This window comes from Abramis brama, assembly GCF_963993115.1.
Source record: "Abramis brama genome assembly, chromosome: 20".
NCBI lineage: Eukaryota > Metazoa > Chordata > Actinopteri > Cypriniformes > Leuciscidae > Abramis > Abramis brama.
This window is the reverse complement of record NC_139982.1, coordinates 12,152,394-12,178,417: the sequence shown is the minus strand read 5'-3', so window position 1 is coordinate 12,178,417 and position 26,024 is coordinate 12,152,394. Positions and strand designations below refer to the sequence as shown.

The 26,024-nt window shown below is 39.7% G+C and overlaps 1 protein-coding gene across 5 annotated transcripts in view; it reads left to right on the top strand.

The window, feature by feature from the left end:
- ccdc136a (coiled-coil domain containing 136a) overlaps positions 1-26,024 on the top strand; it is a 40,300-nt gene that overhangs the window by 1,099 nt on the left and 13,177 nt on the right. For 2 of the 5 annotated variants that reach the window (XM_084095143.1, XM_084095139.1), the window contains exons 2-7: positions 3,917-4,092; positions 16,401-16,625; positions 18,748-18,822; positions 21,901-22,203; positions 24,473-24,502; positions 25,042-25,153. In XM_084095143.1, the coding sequence (XP_083951269.1) occupies positions 16,433-16,625; positions 18,748-18,822; positions 21,901-22,203; positions 24,473-24,502; positions 25,042-25,153 (713 nt within the window). In that variant the 5' untranslated portion in view covers positions 3,917-4,092; positions 16,401-16,432. Of the gene's footprint in view, positions 1-3,916; positions 4,093-8,249; positions 8,499-16,400; positions 16,626-18,747; positions 18,823-21,900; positions 22,204-24,472; positions 24,503-25,041; positions 25,154-26,024 lie in introns of those variants that run through there. The other 3 variants (XM_084095140.1, XM_084095142.1, XM_084095141.1) reach the window with 3 other exon arrangements.

The window sequence follows — 26,024 nt, the reverse complement described above, 5'->3', positions numbered from 1 at the left end:
CCAGCCAATTCGCAGCACCCACACACACTCTCGCCCACCAACACCCATCCACCACACTAATGCAGTGATGCTCTGAGCCCACACACATTAACACCAAACCACAATAATGCAAAAGAGCAAAGATGCCTTCAGCACTGATGAGAGAGAGAGAGAGAGAGAGAGAGAGAGAGAGAGAGAGAGAGAGAGCAACACAATGCAGATGACAACAGCGCTCTATAGTTTTTAAAACTTTTGTTTGGTCAAAAGGTGTTGGAGCAGTCATATAAGACAGTTCTATGCTCATGGTTTCTTATTGGATCAAATTTTTATCAGATTCAAACAAGTACATACATTTTTTATGCACATTTTTAGAATTTATGACCATCTTGGAATTTCCATCCAGCAGCTTTTATGCGATATTCCAAAATGTGTCCAAAAATAGGTGGATGAAAACATAGCTAGTGTCATGCTGTTTTTAAGCGAAACTAAGCTGCTGTATCTGGTTCACCAGCTTCCAATCCCCATGCTGGGAACCAGAAACCAGGAACCCATGTTGGTGCCAGCATGCAAAACATACCTTATGCTGATGATCAGCAATTCTGAATTTTTCATCTAGGACTCAGGGCAGGTGCCTTTAAGAGTTCGTGGTGGTGCACAGTGGGCATTGGGACATGGACATTTGAGCAGTGGTGGATCTGGTCTTCGGTCCTGGAGTTGTGGTGGACCCAGTCCTGTATCGGGGAGCAGTGGCCTTTGTGCAGTGGCAGACCTGGATCAAGGCCTTTTAGGCCAATGCGAAAAAAGACCATAGAGTAACTGCAAGGCTGTGAAAGAATAGGACCAAGAGACTGTGGCAGGGCATTGAGCAGGACCGGTTGTGACAGGGCACGAAAGACTGGACCATAAGTCTATTGTTGCTTTTGACGTGACACTCTCATCCAGTGACGATAGGATGTCAGTAGATGTCAGGATTTCCACATCCACAAACAGCTTAATGTTTGGCAATATTGCCTCTAATAATCTTGTTGCAATCTAGTACAAAAGTTGCAGTAAACTTTAGGTGTCTTAAAGTGCCTGATGTGACCTGAGTACTAACGCTTGACTAACCTGCTGCTCTCTCCTTGGCACCTCACTCCTGCTAGGTGAGCTACGGAAGTAATATGGCAAAGTAAGTGCAGTTTTGGAGGGCCGTTCAAATTAAATGTCTATCATAGTGTGATGTCACAATGTGTAGAAAGAAGATTTTTTTCTTTTCTTTTTTTGCTGTAAGGAGGAATTTATGAGTTCTAAAACTTACTTATAAGTTTACAACTTAAGAGTACAACAACGTCCTATAGGCCTATGTCAATTTTTTTATTTTTATTCCTTACATCATGACTTCTTAATGGAACAATTAAGGAACCAGAAACATTAAGAGAAATCAGAACCAAACACAGAACTGTTGAATTCTGTTTAAAATAATTTAAAAAGATTTTAACTGTTACAAATATTTCCATCCCTAGACCTCATGTCTGATCTAGGTTCTGCAGGTTGAACAACGCAACTTAAAAAAGCAGACAAAGTATTCAATTGCACAGACAATTAAATTAAACGAATCAGAGAATTAAAACTGATCAAACACCTAGGTAAGAAAATAGATAGACAGATTAATGTAGTTCATTCATCTATATAGCAGCACTGGAGAAAACAGTTATGTCATCGTCCAGCTCAGTTCAGATCAATAATATTGGGTAACACTTTATATTACGACCCGCAAACAACTGCGTAAGTAAACCGAAATTACGGTGTACGTTTCTGTAATTATAGTGTACTTCCGTGTAGGTATAAGGGATCAATATGTTAAGTTTTGGGTAATAAAGGGGTAACAAGCAGATATACAACCTGCAAAGAACTTGGTAAGTAAACTGAAATTACGGTGTACGTTTCTGTAATTATAGTGTACTTCCGTGTAGGTATAAGGGAACAATATGTTAAGTTTTGGGTACTAAAGGGGTACAACCAGATATACAAGCAAATTATTTATAATGTAATTATTTTAAAACTTCTGGCAAAATATGTTCTTGTGCAATGTAGTTACAGGGTAATTTTGACATTGGTGGGTTGTAAATGAAACTTTTATTTATATATATATATATATATATATATATATATATATATATATATATATATGGCTGTATGTAAGCACAGTATGATAAAAATGTAATCTGAAACAATTTTATAAACACCTGATTTTGAAAAAATATATATAATGGGGGGATATAATGTGTTACTTTGTTGTTTGAGTATACTGTAGAAAAGACAATGTTTTATTAAGATAAAAAAGTGTTTTGAAATTTTTTTGTAAAATAAAAGTCAGAAATTAAATGGGATCCTTTATTGTATATTTACTGCACTTACCCTGTAACTACACAGAACAAGGGGGTAACAAGCGCCACTTTAATTTACAGCCCGCAGGAGTTACACTTACCCTGTAAATACACAGTTAAAACGGGTAACAAACACTACTTACTATGTAACAATACGAAACAACACTATTTGCACAGTAATTACAGAGAAAGGTACTCTTATTAAGAAAAACAAAACAAAAAACTTTTAATTACACAGTATATTTGCCCTGACATTTAAGTGTCATTGCAATACAATGTGATAAGGTAAGTACTAAGTACTACATGGTCAAAATTAAAATCATAGCAGAAACTAATTTTTTTGGCTTAACGTTAAGTAGTTTAGTAAGAAAAGCCAATAAATAGCATTGCCCATGTTTTTCGAAATCAGGTGTTTATAAAATTGTTTTAGATTCAATTTTTATCATACTGTGCATATATATATATATATATATATATATATATATATATATATATATATAAAGTTTAATTTACAACCCACAGATGTCAAAATTACCCTGTAACTACATTGCACAAGAACATATTTTGCCAGAAATGTGATAAAAACTTTTATATACAACAGACGTACAATTTTTGCCTGGAATATATAAACAGAATAGGTACCTGTTAGTTTCAAAATAATTACATTATAAATAATTTGCTTGTATATCTGGTTGTACCCCTTTATTACCCAAAACTTAACATATTGTTCCCTTATACCTACACGGAAGTACACTATAATTACAGAAACGTACACCGTGATTTCGGTTTACTTACGCAGTTGTTTGCGGGTCGTAATATAAAGTGTTACCTAATATTGTTGAATATTAAAATGAACTGATGTGAGGGACAGCTTTTTAGTGATTCTAAAGGGAACAAAGTTTGTGTACGTTCTATATATAATTCATTTAGATTTTTAATAAAAGTTTTGTCTTTATTGTGACTGAGATGACCAACAGGCACTTACATACTGCAAAGTTTCAGGAGTGGCATTCAGATGCGCTTCACTAGAGCACCATCACTAATTTCAGAAGCACCCTTAGTGATGTGATTCTGGAACTGGGCTTCCTTCAGTGATTCCTTATGTCAGTGGTTCCCAATCCTGGTCCTGGAGTACTCCAAGCACTGCACAGTTTAGATGTCTCCCTAATAAATAACACCTTATTCAACTCATCAGCTCGTTAGTAAAGACTCCAAGACCTCAGATGTGTCAGATAAGAGAAACATCCAAAATGTGCAGTGTTGCGGGTGCTCCAGGACCAGGGTTGGGAACCACTGCCTTATGTCATGACTTTAATGGAACCAAATGAACCAGAACATTTGGAGGAACTTAGAACCAGAATCCAGAACTGTTAACTGTTGATTCGATTAAAAGAAAAAGTGCCCTATAGTTGCTTCAGTAAAATAAAAAGACAGTGCTCAGTTTTCCTGGGGGCCATTGGTAGTACTGGGGCAGTTTTATGGGGGATGTTGCAGCCTTACCAAGCATAAGTGGCAACTTCTTGGACAAGGTTGGCCAAATACTACTGTTTGTTTCAACTTCTTCTCAATAGCTTGCCCTCTAAAGGACCTGACAAAGAAGTGACAGGACGAGAGAGTGGTGTTGGGTTCTGAAAGAGGCAAAAATAGAGGCGGTTCTACATGCCTCAAAATTTCAACAGACCCTTCATCTTTCGGACGGACACATCAGAAATTGGACTTGGGGCTGTTCTTTCACAGACAATACAAGGTAAGGAGCATCCTGTGATTATTATTAGCCATAAGTTGTCCCCTGCAGCAATGCAGTTACAATAGAAAGATGTATTGACCTTTAAATGGACTGTCCTGGAGCCAAGATATTACTTGTTAGTTAAGTGGGCAGTGAAAGCAAATGGCAATGCTTATTGCCTATAATGCCCAGAGTAGATCACTGTCCATCGATGAGTGCATCCTCACCTCCAGCTATTGTGGAGGGAGGGCAGCCAAAGAGAAAGGAGTTACATCATTTTACTGGGACTACCTTTATTTAAGCTGGAGAGAGAGCGCGGCGTGTGAGACAGTGGGTCACATAATCTCGTTGTGACTCAAATCACTGTTGAATCTGTAATCTGTGAAATCTGTGGCTCTGTGCAGCTGAAAGCGCTCATCTTGTCTGCTGTGAGCAACTTCCTATTCAACACCGACAAAGTTAAACAAAGCCTGGCCGTGGTGGGTCATAACCTCCATTAACTGTTCATATTCAGGGCTAGTGGAGGAGGTGGTCTCACTGATAATATCTGTCTCAAATCCCTCTACATCTAGCTCCTCCGAACTAGATGTGGCCAATAACATGCGCAAGAAGAGAGCCGCAGAACGGGCTTCCCGACCCGGCATGAGAGCAATGGAATTTCATTTGATTTCAAGAAAATTTGTATTAAACATGGGCCTTTTTTAAACAAGCTTGTTTCTGCCTTTGTAGGCTCATTTTGTAAATGTTAGCAATTAATTTAGACAAGTGCAAACTGCATGTTGGTAATATGCCAGTACAGATGTACCTGCTCGTTCAGAGTCGCCTAGAAGTCGTGCAAGTGTTGCAAAAGTTAAAAAAAAATTTGTGCACACCGCCACACGAAATGGGGTCTCGCAAATGTGCACGTCCACCCACACTGCAATGACAAACTTTTTATGCTCATATGGACGCGAATATAAACCAGGCTTCAGACAGCGCGGGAATACTGAATTGAGTTCTCTTTCATGTCTTCTTGCACTTAAACAGACAAATTTACACAAAACATGTTTAAAAAAAAAAAACCCTCCTGGTGAGTATCCTAGTAAACACAGTCAGTTATGTCTTAAGTGAACGTAAACTGTTGAGAAAGAAAATGTTTTCAGGCTGCGTGAATGGAGGACACAAAACCAGAGGGTTCGTGCAACAGTTTATTAGACACTTTTGGGAATAAACAACATCCAAAGTGTAGTGACATACACAGACAAAAGGGATGTGTGAGAGCTCCAGAGCCGTCCTCACAGCATAGATACAACAGCACATGAGACGAGGCACACAAAAATCTACTGACAACAAGGGGCAGACACAGCAGAGAATATAAGGGAAAAGGGAACAAGCGACAGGTGAGGGCAATCAGCTCGTGATCTGCACACATCCGCACTGCAAAATCAGCGCTGATTCCCCAGGTCACGAGCTGCAGAAAATGACAGGACAACACAGACAACAGGGAAGCCGAAGAAGCAACCGGGAGAGGTCTGGGCCTTAAGGGGGGAGCAAATGACGGGCTTGATCTTAGAGACATGAAAAACCAGGTGGATATCCTTAAACTGGGGGCTTAATTTGAATCGAGCTGATACTGGACTGAGAACCTTGGTGATGGAAAACGGTCTAATAAATTTGGGACCCAGTTTATGTGAAGGAAGTTTAAGAGGAATGTCTTGGGAAGATAACCAGAACTTCTGAAAACTGTGATGGTCGGCCGACACCTTGTTTCTGTCACAGTCCGAGTGAGGGCTTCTCTTGCGATCCTCCACGTATGGAGGCATCTCTGAAAAAAAAGAGTGTGCTGACGGAACAACACATTGGATTCTTGGGAGGGGAATAATGGTGGCTGGTACCCTAACCAGCACTGGAAGGGAGACAAACCCGTAGACAAGACCAGGAGGGAATTCTGTGCGTCCTCAACCATGGTTAATCTGGAACTCCAAGATGATGGTTCTGCAGATGCCACAGCGCAATACCCTCTCCAGATACTGGTTAGCTTGGCCGGACCATTAGTCTGCGGGTGATACCCAGATGAAAGACTCACAGTCACCCCCAGCTGTCGACAGAAATCTACCCAAAACTTAGATACAAATTGAGGGCCCCTGTCAGAGACTACGTTCACAGGGAGGCCATGATTATGCAAAATGTGATCCAAGACAAGAGTCGTTGTCTCCCTCGCTGAAGGCAATTTGGGGACCACAGTGAGGACTACCATGTTGCCGCTAGACAGGGGTAGGCCTGTGATGAAATCCACAGCTATTTGTGACCATGGCCTCGAAGGGACTGGCAGTGGCTGGAGTAGGCCTGCCTGGGGTCGATTGGCACCCTTGCTAACAGCACAAACTGGACAGGCCGATAAGAACTGACGAGAGTCCCGAGCCATGGACGGCCACCAAAACCGCTGCTTGATTAAACTGCAAGTCGTTACTGGATGGCGAGCTAGTACGGATCAGTGGCCCCACTGTAGGATGCTAGTTCGGACCGATTTGGGCACAAACAACAGGCTCTCAGGGCACCCCGCGGTATCCGTGACATTGCACAGAGCCCAGTGTGTTGTGCTTACCATTCTTGGACCCCGGGTGGGAGGAGATGTAGAAATTGAACCGACCAAAAAACAGTTACCAGTGAGCTTGTCGAGAATTTAGTCGTTAAGCGGTGCGGATGTACTTTTTATGCAGATGCAATTTTTATGATCAGTCCAAACGAGAAAAGGAACCTCCACGCCCTCTAACCAGTGGCGCCACTCCTCCAGCACCAACTTATTAACCAGTAACTCCCTATTCCCGATATAGTAATTCTGTTCCTAGGGGGTTAAATTTTGAGAAAAAAGGAGCAGGGAGTTTGTAAACGCAGCCTGTAAACGCAGCCTGGGCCTGCAGCGACCAACAAAAGCGTTTTCTAATGGAGGTGAGATCAGTTAGAGGAAGGGCGACCTGGCTAAAATTCCGAATGAACCGCTTGTAAAAATGGGCAAACCTCCGAAATCGCTGGACAGCTCTACAACTATCTGGGATGGGCCAATCAGCAACCGCTTTTACATTAGTGGATACCCTTGGGTGAAAGAATAAATCCCAGGAACGGAACCGACCATGCGTGAAACTCAAGCAGCCGCTGGAACACTCATCTGACGTGCTTGACATGGTCGTGCTCGTTCTGGGAGAAGATGAGGATATCATTGAGGTAAACAAATACAAACCGGTGACCATGTCTCTGAGCACGTCATTGGCAAATGCCTGGAAGACCGCCAGGGAGTTTGAAAGCCCAAAAGGCATGACCAAATGTTCAAAGTGCCCCGTGGGGGTGTTAAAGGCGGTCTCCCATTCGTCCCATTCAAGCCCTGATAATCTATACAGAGACGCAGCGATCCATCTTTCTTCTCGACGAAGAAGAACCCCGCCCCAACTGGAGAGGAAGAGGGCAGGAGGATGCCAGCTACCTGAGAATCATGAATACACTTCTCCATGGCCTCCCTCTCAGGCCCAGAAAGAAAGTAAAGGCACCCCCTAGGCAGAGAAGTGCCAGGCTACAGCTCTATCGCACAGTCATACGGGCGGTGCAGAGGAAGAGATGAAGCTCGGGACTTACTGAAAACCGCTCTGAAGTCATGGTAAGCTTCCAGTACACTCACCAGACTCACCGGCTCCTCCAGCAACACCTCCAGAACAGGACATTACAGGAGAAAATGCAGGACCCAAACATTGAGATAAACAAATAGGGCTCCATGCCAGCACAGAATTAAGAGCCTAGTCAATGTGAGGGTTATGGTTGACCAGCCAGGAGTGTCCCAAAACCACTGAAGTGGAGGGAGAATGAATGAGGAGAAAACTAATCTTCTCAGCATGGTTGCCCGAAAATGTGAATGGCCAATCCTAGTGAGATGGGTGCCGCAGAGAGTCCTGGCTGAAATGGGCTCGGCCAGTGGAACAGGCAGAACACCTAAGCGTGCAGCCAGCTCGGTGTTCATAAAATACCCCTCCGCTCCAGAATAGATGAAAGCTTACACCTGATGAGCAGCCCCATTAAATTGCAATAAGGTCTGGAGGACGGAACAACCACATGACCGCGGATTCCTTCCATGACGCAGCGAGCGTGTGAAACTCGATAGAGTAGTCAGAAACAGACCGACCTCCCTGTTGCAGCAATGATAAAGCCTGCGCTACCTCTGTCCCCAGAGCGGAGCGGTCGAAAACTTGCGGAGCTCCTCGGAAAAAATCTTGTAACAAGCTTCAACATTCATGTCCATTGTCCCACATGGCCATTCCCCATTCTCTTGCTTGCCTGATCAGAAGCGTGATGGTGAAGGCCACTTTAGATTGCTCTGTGGGAAAACAGGAGGGCTGGAGTGAAAAAGTAACTTCCATCTCAGAGAACTTGCACTACAGCTTCTTCCATTAAGGAGTCTTAGAGTAAGTGTTTTGAGTCTTCTTCTTCAGCCTCTCTTTTGACTTTATCTTTAAGCCAGCAAAGATTTGTAGTATTTTTTGCTAAGTAATTTTTAAAACAGTCTTTTAGCTGTAATTTGATTGTGTTGTACACTTGAATGCCAGCATGACATGATGGTTTAAATGATCTCTGCTTATGATGTTTGTAAATTGTAAATTGACAGTACAGATGTTTTACTGCTTTCTGCAAACACTAATGGTACAAGCATGTTTTTTATTACCAAAAAGAGTAGTTTTTTTTATTATTGTGACATAAGGGAACAGAAGATGTGAATCACTTCTTCCTTTTTAATTTTGTCAATCTAAATTAGTTGTGTCTGCTTTTATCTTGTTCTCGTCCTCAGCTTTGGTGCTCAAAGGGTATTTGATGTGCTGCTGTGGGTTACTGTGAACATGAGGAGCTGCTTCAAAAAATCATGGAGGGGGTGGCATAGATTATTCATAGACGCCTACACTGCTACACAAATACAAATACAATGAACAAACATTATACGCGCACATTTTTATTTTATTTTTAGAATAAAAAAAAGCATTTTCTTTATTTTATGAAGCAATTTTCCAACCGAGGAGGCATTGTCGGATTTAGCTCCCTTTGGTAGTCAGTTTTGTCTCCAAACCATAACATGTACACATATACACGTCTGTTTGCCAAAGTAATACCAAGGTCAGGAGATGCATGAAAAGGTAGATCTGCTCTGATGCTGTTACATATAAATATGTTTCAGAAATTCAAGGCAATTTCACAAAGGCAGAGAAAACTGCATTTTTATCACTGTACTTCAGGCATAAAAATATGTCATTGAATATTGCTGTAATAAATGAAACCTGATTTTATGCATACATTTTAAATACTGTGAAAAGTTTCCTGAAGTCAAAACTAGAAAATCATAAGCTAGAACAAAGAAAATAAAAAAGGCTTATACTGTATCATGGATGAGTCACTCACACACGCACTACTGTATCTAACACTGCTTCCTTTGATGTATCACTTCATTTCCCAGTCAAAACTTGACTCTATCAAACTTTAATGAAACATCCTCATCCCAGCGACAGATTAATCCCTTCATGAATGAGAATATTCCCACACTAACGTCAGAACAATATGTTTGACTGAATGTGTTCCTTATTACACCCATCACAGCTCAGCATGCTAAATTACATGAGCAGAAAGTACTGCTTAATAATTAAAAGTTTTAATGTTTTCAATGACTTTCTTTAATTTGTTTCTTTAATTAATTCACACTTAATAGAATAAAAGTTTATTCAAATTCAAAAACACACTTTTTTATCTTTATTACCTTTTGAGTTGGAATCTGAATGGCATTGACCACACCTCACAGGATGTTTGGTTCGAAAGCTTCTTTTTAGTGTGTATTTTTTTCTAATAAGATTTTTTTTTCTGATATTTTTTTTGAGACATAAAATTCCAATAACAAAAGTAAAATATAGCTGCAAAAACTGTCTGCTTTTAAGGTGAGATCCCAATTCGTCAGCTCATTCTGACGTATTATTAACCAAGACCTTCTCCTCTGTTCCCTGCCTGTTTGTTTCCTTGCTTACTCATTTTGATCGAGTATTCTGTTCAGGTGTGTCTAGTTAATTATCACATTAGCTCCTTTGTTTGCCCTGTGTATTTAAACCCTGAGTTTGGAAGACTGCTGTGATTAGATCCTGTTTCAACTTGATTTGCAAGCGCCCATTACAATTATAAAATAGTATAGCTGAGCATAATGCTGGAATGCAGAAATACTACACAGAAGATCACATTACTTAAAAAAAAAAAGTAAATAAATCAAATAATTATTGGCCTGGTTCTTCTGACCTGCTACCAGGTTATGAGAATGTGCTGTCTTACCCAGACTGTTCAGCTTAGCAACCAGTGCACGAGAAAAAAAAGCAAGTGGTTAAGCAAGCAAACATCGAAGTCAAGCGGGCGCACACAGAAGGGTTCTTCTGAGCATTCCAATGCAATATTTCTATAAACTACACGCCGTCTGGAAAGAAAGAAAGTGAAGATTAAGTGATCAACATCGATCAAGTGCTGCTTGCTTATGGTTTGTATCTGTGAGCTAAAGATGTGAGATGGAGATTTCCTCTTCAAATATCTTCTTCACCTGGAAATATACCCCAATACTGAAGTATGGTCAGTGGCAACTTCTGGTTCATGCAGACTTAAGCATAAAACATGTCACCAATGACAACTATGGCTTGATGCAACGAGTGTAATGCTGATACCTAGATATCTTTAAGGGCACAACTATGTAAGAATTTGCATTATTTTTTTTTTTCCTACAATCACAGTTACAGTTAGTAACATGTACTTGCATTATTCTAAGAAGCTAAAGCAACAATGATAAACCGATAACCCTGAGCAACAAGCGTTTTCCCAATACAACCAGACGAACCTTAGCAATTTGCTGATGCATTATAAGCTTAAGGAACAAACATGAGCTGAGCTTAGTACAGAATGTTGTAATAATACTAGAACTAAGTAACAAGAATGTAACACTTGCCTTGAACAAGTACCGATAACAACGGTAAGTATGTTGCTGATACCCAGATAAGCTTAGCACAGCATGTTGGCAATGACACCAGATAAGCATAAAGTGGCAAGCATGTTTCCAATAACAGCATTAATTACAAGCGTGTTGCTGATACCCAGATAGTAGCACTGATCTGATTTCAAATAAATAATGACTGTTTACTATTGGCTTTTAAGAGCTGCTTACAGCAGAATTGAATCTGTTTGCTTCATTGAATCGTTATTTCCTACCATCACTGCAAGCTTCGCTGAAACAATCTACACTGCACAACAAGCTATACAAAGAAATGACCCGACTTAACTTGATGAGTTTAAGCACAGCAGGTTGGCAGTGAAAAAATGGAAGAACACATGATCGCAAGCCTTGCAACAAGCATGTTAGTAAAAACAATTAGATAGGCCTTTAGCCCATTGTTGTTTATACAATAAGGCCTTAAGCCTTATGATGTTGATACCCAGATAGTCTTGAGCAAACATGTTGCCAATAACTTGATAGCTTTTAAGCAATGAGCATAAAAAGGAAAACATAGCTTTGTGAAGACATTGAGAGATTAAAGGAGGGATATAGCCAGCTTTGACGTGGATGCTTGATCTCCTTCTTGATCTGCTTCTTGATCTCCCTCTCCTTCGTGCGGTGAGTGCAGATCTCCCCTAAAGTTTGTTCTTGAGGCAGTCAGTATAACTTCAGTGTGACTGCAGGCAATGAGTCCATTTCAATAATACAGCGATGTGAGAAGCTATGTTTAGGGGCTGTTCACACAGACACGTTTTTCCAATCCACTGCGCTACTTTTCATTTACTAATTCTAAGTGGGGTTAAATTTATATCAAGCAATCCACACAAAATGAAAAAATTAAGTTAACACTAAGCATGGCTATTAAGTTACATGAACATAAAAAAACTTGCTAGTGGTACTACTTGATTTAGTACTGCACACTTAAAATAAACAAGCTTTTCTAACTCACTAATCTTAAGATTACTTTGCTTAATTTTTTGAGGCAACGAGTTTGCATACTTTTTTTAAGTAAGGTCAACTAATTACATTTTATAGTGTAGACGAGGATCAGCTGAGAGTCAGTTGATGTGAACTTGACTAACGTGACCTGCCAGAACTAACGCTACGCTTGATTTCTCCATATCCGCAAAGGGTAACACTTTGTATTGGTCTATGTCAAGTTGTCATAACAAAGACATCTCAAACAATGTCATCTTTGCATTAAAAATGCCTTAATTGAGTGAACGACACTTAATGACAGTTGTCATAAACATGCATAAAACCTCCTTCATATTAATGACATGTCATGTCATGATTATGAACGTGTCATGTCAGTCTTATGCACACCCCTTCAAGTAAAGTGTTACCATGCAAAGTTTTGAGAAGTTTGGACTTCTCAAATTTGGAAGAGGAAATCTCCATCTCACATCTTTAGCTCACAGATACAAACCATAAGCAAGCAGCACTTGATCGATGTTAATCACTTAATCTTCACTTTCTTTCTTTCCAGACGGCATGTAGTTTACGTAAATATTGCATTGGAATGCTCAGAAGAACCCTTCTGTGTGCCCGCTTGACTTTGATGTTTGCTTGCTTAACCACTTTCTTTTTTTTCTCGTGCACTGGTTGCTAAGCTGAACAGTCTGGGTAAGACCGCACATTCTCATAACCTGATAGCAGGTCAGAAGAACCTGACTTCCAAACTTTTGGCCACATCCATGAGATCATTGAAATTTAGAATAATATAATGTCATATTTATCTTAATTTTTTTTTTATATATATATATATATATTTTATTTAACTTATTATTAAACTAATAATATAAAACTATGCTGTTAGTGCACTACAAATAAACTGGTTCTTGCCTTCATTTTGCCATTCAAACTTAGAAAAGACCTAAGACATTTATTATCCTTTAAAAGGATAGTTCACCCAAAAATAAAAAGTAGCCCATAATTTACTCACCCTCGAGTCATCCTAGGTGTATATGACTTTCTTCTTTCAGACGAATACAATCAGAGTTAAAATTAAAATTATCTAAAAAAAATGTCCTGGCTCTTCCAAGCTTTATAATGGCACTGAATTGCTGTTTCTGTTTTGAAGTACATAAAAGTGCATCTATCCATCATAAAAGTGCATCTATTCATCATAAAAGTGCTCCACACGGCTCCGGGGGGTTAATAAAGTCCTTCTGAAGTGAAGCAATGCATTTGTGTAAGATATCCATATTTAAAACTTTATAAAGTAAAATAACTAGCTTCCGGCCAAACAAACATACAGATTCGACTTATGCAACTTATGCGAGTAATGCGACACACTGCTGATATTTACGCTACACCATGACGCACTACACTACTTCTGACGTCACAAGTTGTGTAAGTTGCACTTCAGGCATAAGTAGACTACACAGTTTGTTTGGCAGGAAGCTAGAATTTTACTTTGTAACGTGTTAAATGTGAATAAATTTCTTATACAAACTCATCGCTTTGCTTCAGAAGGCCTTTATTAACCCCCCAGAGCAGTGTGGAGCACTTTTATGGACTTCAAAACAGAAACAGCAATTCAGTGCCATTATAAAGCTTGGAAGAGTTATGAAAGGGTTAAACTCTAAACTCTAAACTAAAATCAGGAGTGTAACTGACACACACACACACACACACACAGCCATGTTTATGTGATTTGTGAGGACATTCCATAGGCGTAATGGTTTTTATACTGTACAAACTGTATATTCTATCCCCCTACACTGCCCCTATCCCTAAACCTACCCATCACAGGAAACATTCTGCATTTTTACATTAAAAAAAAACACTGCTTAGTATGTTTTTAAAGCCATTTGAAAAATGAGGACACCCAAAATGTCCTCATATATCACCTATTTTCCCGGGTGTCCTCATTTGCAGGTGTGTTATCATAAAAATGTCCTCAGTTGTCATGAAAACAAACTCACACACACACACACCAAAAATAAAATCTAATCTGTGACAGAAAGTTGTTTTTGATCATGTCTACATTTATATCCAAACAAGTAATTATGTCTGAAAACTCTTTTCTTGGCAACAGTAGTTTGATCTTTAAAAATAATGCTATGCTGCCATCTTGTGGTTATACTATATATTAAATTGTTTTTGTTTTCAGCAATATGTCTTGACCTCAAACAGATAGCATTAAACTGTTTATTTGTAAGTGACACATACTACATTGATTGAAAAAGAAATTCAAATGTGTTTTTTTTCTAATGTTAGTATTATTTTATATAGAAATACATGGTGTATATTTCAGAGGAGAATATTGTGGTGTCATGAATTCATCTCAAAATACAAAATTTTAAAGAAAACAAATATATTGATCTGAAATATAGTACATTCATTTTAAATATATTCAGGTTAAATTACCAAACATACAATCATAATTTAATTTAAAGGGATAGTTCAGCCAAAAATTAAAATGGCTTGACTTCAGAAGGCATTTATTAACCCCCGCAGAGCCGCTTCGAGCACTTTTATCACGGATGGATGCGCTTTGATGGATGCCCCTTGACTCCCATTATAAAGCTTGGAAGAGCCAGGACATTTTTTAATATAACTCTGATTGTATTCGTCTGAAAGAAGAATGTCATATACACATAGGATGACTTGCGGGTGAGTAAATCATGGGCTAATTTTCATAATAATTATAAGATATATGACACTTCCTCTTTCCCTTTTTTGTCCTTACTTTAATCCCTAATTTAAAATAATCCCTTCACAGGTCTACATTTGCCATGTTTTGACATTATTCTGATGAAGTTTGAAGCAAATCGGGTAAAAATAAGGCCTGGCTGCGGATTCTGACCAGTGTGCAAATTCTCAAGAGTTTTTGAGCATGTTAAGGGCCCCAAAAGCCCTTTTGAGAAGATAGTATCCTAAGGAAAACAATAGGACCTTTGCCCTTTCAGGGTTTGAGCCCTAATAATAGTCCTTAGAAAAACAGTAGGGATTTAGCCTTTTCAGGGCTTGGGCCCTAATAAAAGTCCTTAGCAAAACAAAACGGCTTAATAGATCAAAATTCTTTTGATAACTTTTTTTGTCAGCATGGTCTATATATCTAAGATCTAATGTGTACAAACAAAGTTTGGTCAAGTTCTGAAAAAGTAGTTGTTTAAAAAAAAACAAATTAGAATGATGGATGATGTTTTTAGATAATCATAAAAAAATATTTACTATTGTTCGGGTTAAAGGCAGGAATAAGAAGAAACAAGAAATTTGATTCTGCCACACATAGTTGCGGAGGTTTTAGCTAAAACGTAAAGTTGCTTATTATAGCGCCACCTTGTCTGTCCAGGCAGCTCACCAAAAGCCCCTGTGAGTTCTGGAGCTGGAGAAGACTCATAGACTCCTCACACATTGTGAAAGGGGATGCACATTGTAGAAGCACCAATTCAAAGACAAGATGAGAATGCATGGGTGTTTTGCACGCCCCTCTTCGCCACAAGAGGGAGCTATTAACCAGATAATTTATGATAACACAAATTTCATACTCAAATGTAAGTAATCTAACATTTTTTTCTTATTGACAAATGAGTTATAACACCAGTGCTGATGATTCATGCACAAAATATGTCACAAAATCGGTAATATTTAGGTTGTTTTGAGGCAATGTGTTGTATGATTATATCATTTGTGTAAGTGACTACTGGCTATAAAATGATTTTAAGATTAAAATATGATTAAATGAGCTGTGTAGATTATTATTATTTTTTTTTAAATAAACATATGCACGTCTGTGAACAAACATTCATTTAATTGTTTATTGTGATTATTTATTTATTTATTTACCATTGTTAATGTGTAATAGCCATGATGGAGAGCAGAAACCAAATCAAAACCAAAATAATTCCTTTAATTAAAGGAGTAGTTCACTTTAAAATTAAAATTCTGTCATCATTTACTCACCCTCATGTTGTTTCAAACCTGTATGAATTTCTTTCTTCTGCTGAACAGAAAGGAAGATATTTAGAAGAATGTCAGTAACCAGACAGTTTTTGGGTCCCATTGACTTCCATAGTATGTTTTTTTCCTACTATGGAAGTCAATGGGACCCAAAAACTGTCTGGTTACTGACATTCTTCTAAATATCTTCCTTTCTGTTCAGCAGAAGAAAGAAATTCATACAGGTTTGAAACAACATGAGGGTGATTATATGATGACAGAATTTTAATGTTAAAGTGAACTTCTCCTTTAATTCCCTGTTTGGAAGGTTGTTGGACACACAGAGACACATTGAGAGAAAAGTGTTGATCATTCATTAGTTCAGTTGTAAACGTTGTTTCCTTTCTCTACTGTTCAGGTGACAGAGTGATCTGACATCAGGAGAGTGTCATGAGCACGGTAAAAGAGCGCAGCGTCCTGAATGATGCAGATGAGGAGAAGGAGGTGAAGGATGAGAAGACTGGTGTGTCTGAGGAGCAGGAGCTGGAGGAGCTGAGGGCTCAGGTACTGCAGCTCCTGCTTGAGCTGGAAGAAGCTCGAGACACGTCTCAGAAACATGAGGAGGGCTTTCTGGAGCTGCAAGGTGAGACTCCTGAAAAACACAGTAATGACCCTAAAGTTAAATTTATTATTTACTTTGAGGACCACTTTTTTTGTGTGTGTGCATAATTTTATGTGAATCATATGACCATTATGGACATGACTATACAATATATATATATTTTTTAAATTATTATTATTTTTTTTTTACGGTTTTGAATGAAATGTTTTTATAATACAATGAATGGTTAAATGTCAAACTTGTAACTTTAAACAATGAATTATTTATAACAGACTACATATTTGGTATACAATGGATTATATGACCTATAATATCTGCATAAAACATATTCAAATTATGCAAACCATAAACTCAGCATGTTGACCCTCTAATAATTTTAATGAAATTGGCATTGGGCAAATGACTAATACTTACTGTAACCTTAATGCACAATGTCCTTAAAAAAAATATGTTTCTTTACATTTCTTAAAGTTATTTGTCAGAGATATAGATAAGTGTGATCTGTCTGTTTATGAGTTGTTGGACTCAATGACAGGCCCAGTAAAATAGTTTCTATATATAGCCCTTTATAGCTCTTTAATGAGTCACCTGCTGTGTAGCTGACAGACTCGTGGGACTCTGGTAATGATCTCCGTGTGCGGGGGTCTGTGACTGTGGGCTGTTTGTGTGTAAGACGACAGGCATGTGAAATGACAGCTGCATGCTGAGGGAAGGTTCCAGACGGGTTGTCCTGACCAGCTCTGGGCAGCAGATGCTTTTATTCCGGGATCATCTCCAGTCACCATGCTCTGCTGTTCCTGCTCATTCATGATCGCAGACATAGCATAGATCAGTCTCACCCTCTAAAGTTGTCCTAAAGAGGTTTCAAGTGTTTTGAGTTGCACAGCATTCTCATACCCGAAACACAACATATAGTATAAAGACCCAGAAATTAGACACTCTGGCCTAATGCTTGGAGTATGGGGAAAGAGGGCAGGGGGGTGGGATACTCTCCATGTTTATGTAAAAACATGTTTACTGTATGTATATAAGTCCTATTTACATTAAGAGGGACAAAGCCTCCCCTGCTGAGTTTTTGGGTTACTGTAAAGTCTTTTAATTTTACTGTGAGAATTTACTCTCTCAAATATTTTTCTTGCACACAATTGTCCATCCATTCCAAACCGCTTGTCCTCTGCAGGGTCGTGGGGATGCTGGAGCCCCAGTTTTTTTTTTTTAGCTGGAGACGAAATATAAGTGTAATGGAGATTTTTTTTTTTTCTCTTGATGAAAATTAGGCTTTGTGTTGTTCTGGACAATATGTAGCAAGTATTCTGGTCCCACTTTATATAAGGTGTCTTTAACTACTATGTTGTCACGACTTTAACAATTGGGCTCTCAGGCAAGAACCCAATTCGTCAGTACGTTGACATGACGTCGAATGTGACCATCTGAAAGGGAACTACCTAATTGGAAAAAAAGCAAAAACAGCTGTTTATTTCATTTGTAGCCTTTCTTTGTTTGATCATTTGTTCTTATTTTAATACTGACTGCTTACTTGTCTTTAATTATGTTTTAATTTACATTAATTAGGCTAGTAGTTTTTTGCTGTAGTATCAAAATTGGAATAGAGAATTCTATCTAAACATTTGAACCACTGACACAGTCCTTAGCAGTGAGCCCTGCTGGAGCAGTTCTAAATATGTGCGGTGCAATTAAATGATAGATAAAATATGATAGAGCAATATAATGAACAGTGAAAGTAACAGAAGCTCATACAATACATTTTAACATGCTTAAGCATGAAAATAACTGAAGGAAATATATATTTACTTAACAAATTAAGCCAACTAATATGATTCATATTCTTTTGGTTTCTCTACCCTTTATATTAAAAAATGTGCAGTGAAAGTACAGGTATCAGTATAGGCAAGTACCAGAAATGAAAGTATCAGTATCGGACACATTCTGAAAAAAGTGGTATCGGTGCATCCCTAAGATATATATACTGTATATATATATATATATATATACATATATACACAATTATGTATAAAAACTATATTACACAAGCAAGAGTGCTGTTGTATCAAATACCCTTCCGGATTAGGTATGAGGTTGCTGACATTTTATATATAATATGTATTTCTCTATCCCTGTTCAGGTCTTCTTGAGGAGGAGCGTTTAGCTAGTGCTCATCAGGCAGAGGCCTTCACAAGACAGATCCAGCGTCTGCAAGGTAACAGAGACTCTGAATACACAAACCCAAGATAATAGGAGGTTGATTTGAAGTTGCATTTACATTTACATTTTTACATTTAGTCATTTAGCAGACGCTTTTATCCAAAGCGACTTACAAACTAGGACTAGATTAAGCGAGTCATCATGAAGAGGCAAAAACAAAAACAACGCAAGAAGTGCTCAAGATACGAAGTTCAGGCATTATTCAGAGTAGCATAAGCCCGATAAGTGAGGTTTTAGAGGGAAAGGGGAGGTTTTTTCTTTTTTTCTTTTTTATTTATTTTTTATGCAGTTAAGTGCTCACGGAAGAGATGGGTTTTCAGCTGTCTTTTGAAGGTTGTCAGGGATTCTGCATTCCGGATGAGGGTGGGGAGAGCGTTCCACCAGCATGGAACTGTGAATGAGAATGTTCTGGAAAGTGATTTTGTGGCTCTCTGTGATGGAACCACGAGATGTTGCTCGTTGACCGATCGTAGGCGTCTGGTAGGGATGTAGGCTCGTAGGAGTGAGTGAAAGTAGGAGGGAGCTGAGCCTGTGATAGATCTGTAAGAAAGCGTCAATGCTTTGAACTTGATGCGAGCAGCGAGTGGTAGCCAGTGCAGAGAGATGAACAGAGGAGTGACGTGTGCCCTCTTGGGCTCGTTGAAGACGAGACGAGCTGCAGCATTCTGGATCATCTGTAGAGGTTTGGTTGCACATGATGGAAGTCCAGCCAGAAGAGCATTGCAGTAGTCAAGCCTAGAGATGACCAGGGCCTGGACGAGAAGTTGTGTTGCATGCTCAGTTAGGAAAGGCCTGATCTTCCTGATGTTGTACAGTGCAAACCTGCATGATCGAGCTGTCTTTGAAATGTGATCTGTGAAGGTCAGCTGGTCATCAAACGTTACTCCAAGATTTCTGACCGACCTTGATGGGGTGATTGATGATGAATCTAGCTGGATCGTGAAGTCATGCTGTAGAGACGGATTGGCAGGGAGGACGAGAAGCTCAGTCTTTGCCAGGTTGAGCTGCAGGTGATGTTCCTTCATCCATGTGGAGATGTCCGCCAGACAGCTTGAGACCCGTGCAGCTACTGTGGGATCATCTGGTTGAAATGAGAGGAAGAGCTGTGTGTCATCAGCATAGCAGTGGTAGGAGAAACCGTGTGCTTGTATGATGTGTCCCAGTGATGTGGTGTAGATGGAGAAGAGGAGGGGACCAAGAACTGAACCCTGGGGAACACCTGTGGTCAGTCGATGAGTTCTGGATACCTCGCCTCTCCATGCGACCCTGAAGGACCTACCTGTGAGATAGGACTCAAACCAGTGGAGTGAAGTTCCTGTGATGCCCAGTGATGAGAGGCTGGACATAAGGATCTGATGATTCACAGTGTCGAAGGCAGCAGACAGATCCAGGAGAATGAGGACTGAAGATTTGGAAGCAGCTTTTGCGATCCGTAGGGCTTCTGTGACCGACAGTAGTGCAGTCTCAGTTGAATGCCCTTTCTTGAAGCCAGATTAGTTGACATCTAGCTGGTTGTTTAGAGACAAGAAGGATGTTACTTGGTTGAAAACAGCTCTTTCAAGTGTTTTCGCAATGAATGGTAGGAGAGAGATAGGTCTGTAATTCTCTACATATGATGTGTTTAGCGTTGGTTTTTTAAGCAGTGGAGTAACCCGAGCCTGCTTGAATGCTGTAGGGAAGGTGCCAGTATGGAGGGATGAGTTGATGATGTGTGTGAGTGCTGGGAGAAGTGTGGGAGAGATGGCTTGTAGAAGGTGTGAGGGGATGGGGTCAAGAGGGCAGGTGGTAGGATGACTGGAGAGGAGAAGTGTAGATACTTCTTCCTCGGTTAGCTGAGAAAAGGTGGACAGAGGGTTATTGGCTGTGGAAGGGGTCAGTCTGGGTTCCTGTGTGTGTGGAGCTGAGAACTGACTGCTGATAGTTGTTGTTTTGTTGGTGAAGAAGTTCGCAAAGTCGTCAGCAGTTAAAGAGGAGGTGGGTGGTGGTGGAGGTGGACAGAGGAGAGAGTTGAATGCCTTGAAGAGTGATCGTGTGTTGGAGGAGCTGTTGATCTTGTTGTGGAAGTATGAAGATTTTGCAGCATGAACATCACCAGAAAAGGAAGAGAGGAGAGATTTATACATACTCAGGTCAGATGTGTCTTTTGATTTGCGCCATTTCCTCTCCGCTGCCCTGAGTTCGGTCCGGTGTTCACGAAGAACCTCAGACAACCAGGGGTTAGAGGGAGTAGCGCGTGCTGGCCTGGAGGAGAGAGGGCAGATATTGTCTAGAGAAGAGGTTAGAGTGGAGCATAAGGTATCCGTTGCGGTATTCACATCCAGAGATGAGAATTGTGAGGGTGGGGGAAGAGAAGAAGACACGGCAGAGGAAAGATGGGAGGGAGAAAGTGAGCGCAGGTTTCGCCTGAAAGTGACTGGTGGGGGGGTTGGTGGTGCAGGGGTAGAGAGATGTAGACTGAAAGTAATGAGGAAATGATCTGAGACATGGAGAGGTCTCACCAAGATGTTGTCTGTGATGCAGTTGCGTGTGTAAACCAGGTCCAGTTGGTTGCCTGATTTGTGAGTACCTGTGGTGATGAGACGTTTGAGATCGAAAGAGGCTAGGAGACAGATGAAGTCAGTTGCATGCGGCTTTTCGAGATGGATGTTGAAGTCACCGAAGACTAGAAGTGGGGTGCCGTCCTCAGGGAAAGAGGACAGCAGCACATCCAGCTCCTCTACGAAGTTACCCAGCTGACCTGGGGGGCGATAAATGACTACAATATGGATCTTATTGGGAGTTGTAAGTGTAATAGCATGATATTCAAATGAGTTGTTGTTGCATAGAGAGGAGAGCGCTGAGTATTTCCAATTGTTAGAAATGAGAAGACCTGTACCCCCACCCCTCCCAGACAGTTGCCCCACATAAATATGAATAGTATTGCATTAGTTAACAAAATATCAAAGCAAATGCAGTTTTTATTTAAAATATTTGTAAGGAGGAAAAAGAAGGAGGTGAAAAAAATGCTGCCACATTTTGACTGAGTTTGGTTTATAAAAGTCATCCGTTTCTTATTATCTCCCAACCCCTGTAGCCCAGCTTCGTTCTGTTCAGGAAGAGATGGACAGTCTAGAGGAGGAGAAGGAGAGCGAGCTTCTGGAAGCGCAGGAGGAACTGCGAACAGCACAGGAGGAGGTGCTGGTGCTCCAGCAGGCGGCGGAGGAGGCTGCGGCCGAAAGGGAGAACGACATCGCCAGTCTGCAGGAGGAGCTCTGCCGTTTACGGGCTGAAATCTCACGACTGGAGAACACGGAACAGGAGTATGAGCAGGAGATCGTCACTCTCCGAGCGGAAATAGAGATGAAGAGCCAGTTCCGTCAAAAGCAGAGGAAAGAGGGTGAGAACAAAACACAGGACTAAAAGAGCTCTTAGTCAGATAGTCAGGTTACTACATTTCAGAATTTTCACATTTTTACTTTGATACCAAGTACTAACATAAAGAAATGTGAGAACCTTATTATAATGTTTTAAACGAATAACTGAGAAATTACAACTAAAACTGGGGAGTTACAATTGAACTGACAAAAACAACTTTTCATGACAGTTTAGCTTAAAACTGACCTAAAAATGTTAAAACTGACGGTGTTAAATCCCAGATGTTAAAGAGTTAGTTCACCCAAAAATCTTCTTTCAGCCAAACGCTATCGGAGTTATATTAAAAAATATCCTGTCTCTTCCAAGCTTTATAATATGAGTGAATAGAGCCTGGGTTCTGAAGCTCCAAAAAGCGCATCCAACTATCATAAAAGTACTCCATATGACTCTTGGTGGAATAGATCTGCTACGCATGGGTTAGGATAGGGTTGGTATGGAAAAGTATCGACTTGCTACTGCCAATAGATACACAGACATGCTGCTGTGAGCATGTAAGATATGCTGCTCCTGCATAAAAAGACATGCGTAAATCCCGTAGCAGATCTAGACAGGTGGAGCTGGGGGAGGTGGAGAGTTTCAGAGGAACCGGCTTACAGTGAACAGACTATTACGGAGCCCGGGAAGTCACCTGTGGAAAAAACAAAACAATCCGTGGCGACGGTTTTGAAATCCGTCCACTCAGTTTATAAACCGTACTCACGAATTCCTCCATGCAAAAACTGAAAGCACGGTTTACAAATCTGAGAGCGCGGATTAGAAATTCGTGGGTACGGTTTATTAATCAGTGGGCACGATTTGTTAAACCGAGGGAACAGTTTGAGAATTCGTGAGTACGGTTTATAAACTGAGCGGACGGATTTCAAAACCGTCGCCACGGATTGTTTTTTTTTTCTCCCACAGGTGACTTCCCGGGCTCCGTAGACTATAGCCGCTTTCCGACCAAGTAGTTATAGGAACTTAGTTCTAGGAACTGTCCACTTCTAAACAGTTCTAAGAACTACTCTCCCCCAAACTCGGTTTTGCTGTTTGCGTTCGCACTGGCCAAGTGGCCATAGGAACTGGTAGGAGGGGTAAGGGAGTGACGCAAGCACGGTGACTTTTATTTTGACGGCGCGACGGACCTTTATTTTGGCGGCGCTGAGAACGCCAGAGCAAACAATTGTTGAGCAAGCAATGGCATAGAGGCCAATCCACTTGTGCCATGTAGTAAATGATGTGATTGCTAGCAGATTGCATGTAATGGACCAGGTTTAATATATATTGAAAATTAAATACAATATTTCTAAGACTTTTTAAAATAACATCTGTCACCAGATAACATGCAATCAATATAGTTAAAATAATATAGTTAGATTCAAATACTAGTTAAATTAAAAAGTTAATGAAAATAAGTTACAGTACATACAAACACAACACAGTCACAAATCAAATTTAAAATTAGAAAAAAAAGGTTTCAATAGAAAAAAAGGGACAATATATAAATAGTTTTTTTGTTCTTAAAAAGCTAATCCCTGGTGGAAAACTAGATACCCCAGTTTAATAGTTTTATATAATAATATGGTGTTTTATTATTACAAGCAATAATTAAAATAGCTCTTGGTCAGTTTAAAAACCTGACAGGTGAATAATTAATTACAATTAATGTGGAATACTATTCTGTTATAATTTTAGAAACCTTGCCCCAAAAGCTAGAAACGAGGGTTCTGATAATCTCAAACTTTTTTATTTCAATTTCATAATCAGTTCAATTAATTGTTATTATTATTATATATTTTTTTCATGTAATATGTTTGTTTTTATTTAGACAATGTCTGAAACATCCACTAATGTCCATGTTGACATCATTTTGAAATCAATGCATGATACATTCACTTAATTTCTAAAGCTGGTTAGCGTCCTGCAGTGATGACCATAAATCACACTAGTTTTAATAAAGGGTGGAACCCTGAAGCATTTCAGAAACGTATGCAGCACTCAGTGTCCAGTGGGGAAGAGCTCCTGCAGAATAGCAGATGGTGTGGGTAATTGTCATTGTTATGTGAAGATGCAGTAAACTCTGACACTGAAGCTGTTGAGAGCCTGGATGACTACATGCGTCCCACTGGATGGAATGATTGTTCCAGTCAATGTAAGGCCAAGAAAGGGGTGAAGAAAAGTACTATGTATTGGTCACAATGTGAGTAAAAGCATTTGGGGGGATGTGTTGTAAATAACTGAATTGTTATTTGCAGGTATGGAGTTAGCAGATATGGTGGTTTCAGGTAAGCATTGTAAACTTACCTCTTTCATAATGTGCAATAATAAATAATAATAATGATAAAAACAACCAACTCACTTGATACATACAATTATTGGTTCGCCTGGACTGTAGAGCTTAATAAGTTTAGATGGCATATTTAAGTATTCTGGCGCCATTCCATGAAGTGCTTTAAAACATATATAAGAATCTTATACTGTCTCCTAAATTGTACTGGTAGTCCTCCTAAAAAGGATAACAAGGGAGTAACATGATCCGTTTTCCCAGCATTCATTAACAACCTTGTAGCAGTTTGTACTAGCTGCAAGCGAGCAACATATGTTTGGCAGGTCCCAAAATTGATTCGGCTATTGCCCTTAAATAGTAGAAGCAATTATGAACCACCATTTTTATCTGTTGATCAAATATGATAGATGAGTCAAATGACTATGCAATTTCTTGTAGGTTGCTTTGTTAGAAAGTGTCTCTCTACAAACATAAACTAGTATTGTTAATACCCATGTAAAGCTCATAGCTTTCTATTTTCTTGCATTACTTGATCAGGTGATGTGGGTCAATTGATGGATGAATGTAAGAGTCTGAGGGAACAATGTCATGCACTGCAAGAGGAAAACACAAGACTGACTCATAGATTGCACATGCTACAAAAGAGGAGGTGAGAAACTACACCTTTTGATACTCAATTGTCTCCAGTTCTGGCATTTTATGACATCTGGAATTTGTGAAAATTGTACATATGTTGAATGAAGCATTTATCACAACTTTTTGATAAACTATTGTTGAAATTCTCTTTCCGTCATTGACATAATTCCTATTGAAACTGGAAACTGGGGCCGGACTAGAGTTATTTTTTAAAGAAATTGCAAACCGGCTTTAGTTTACAGCACAGCCTGGCAAAGCATTCAGAGTTTGGATTAATTGAGGGTGGAGGGAGATTCACATTCCAGTAAGCATTTTATTGGACAAAACTTTTCTATCAAATCTAACAATCTCATAATTTTTGACTGAATTTTCCAGAAAAGGATGAATGTTTAATATATATCTGCTAGAACATAACTTTTGAATTCGCGATCACACGTACTGTGTATAGGGAGCAGCAGTACTGACCACACATTTTAGATGTGTCAATCTGTTGCGCATCAAATCCTCCGACATCGTCCCGTCAGTCATCTCTCTGTACTGTCTTCACTTGATAAGTTAAGTCTGATGTACTGTAAAGTAACCAGCTACCGCAGCAAGCCTAACCATGTCCCTTTAGGGCAGGGTTTCTCAAACTCGGTCCTGGAGGGCCACTGTCCTGCACAGTTTAGCTCCAACCCTGATCAAACACACTGCTGTGAGTTTCTAGTGATCCTGAAGACATTGATTAGCTTGCTCAGGTGTGTTTGATCAGGGTTGGAGCTAAACTGTGCAGGACAGTGGCCCTCCAGGACCGAGTTTGAGAAACCCTGCTTTAGGGGGTCAGTAGAATGTGTTACTCATTTTCCATGCCTTTCTGTCTAAAAGACATAGATTAGATATCCCAA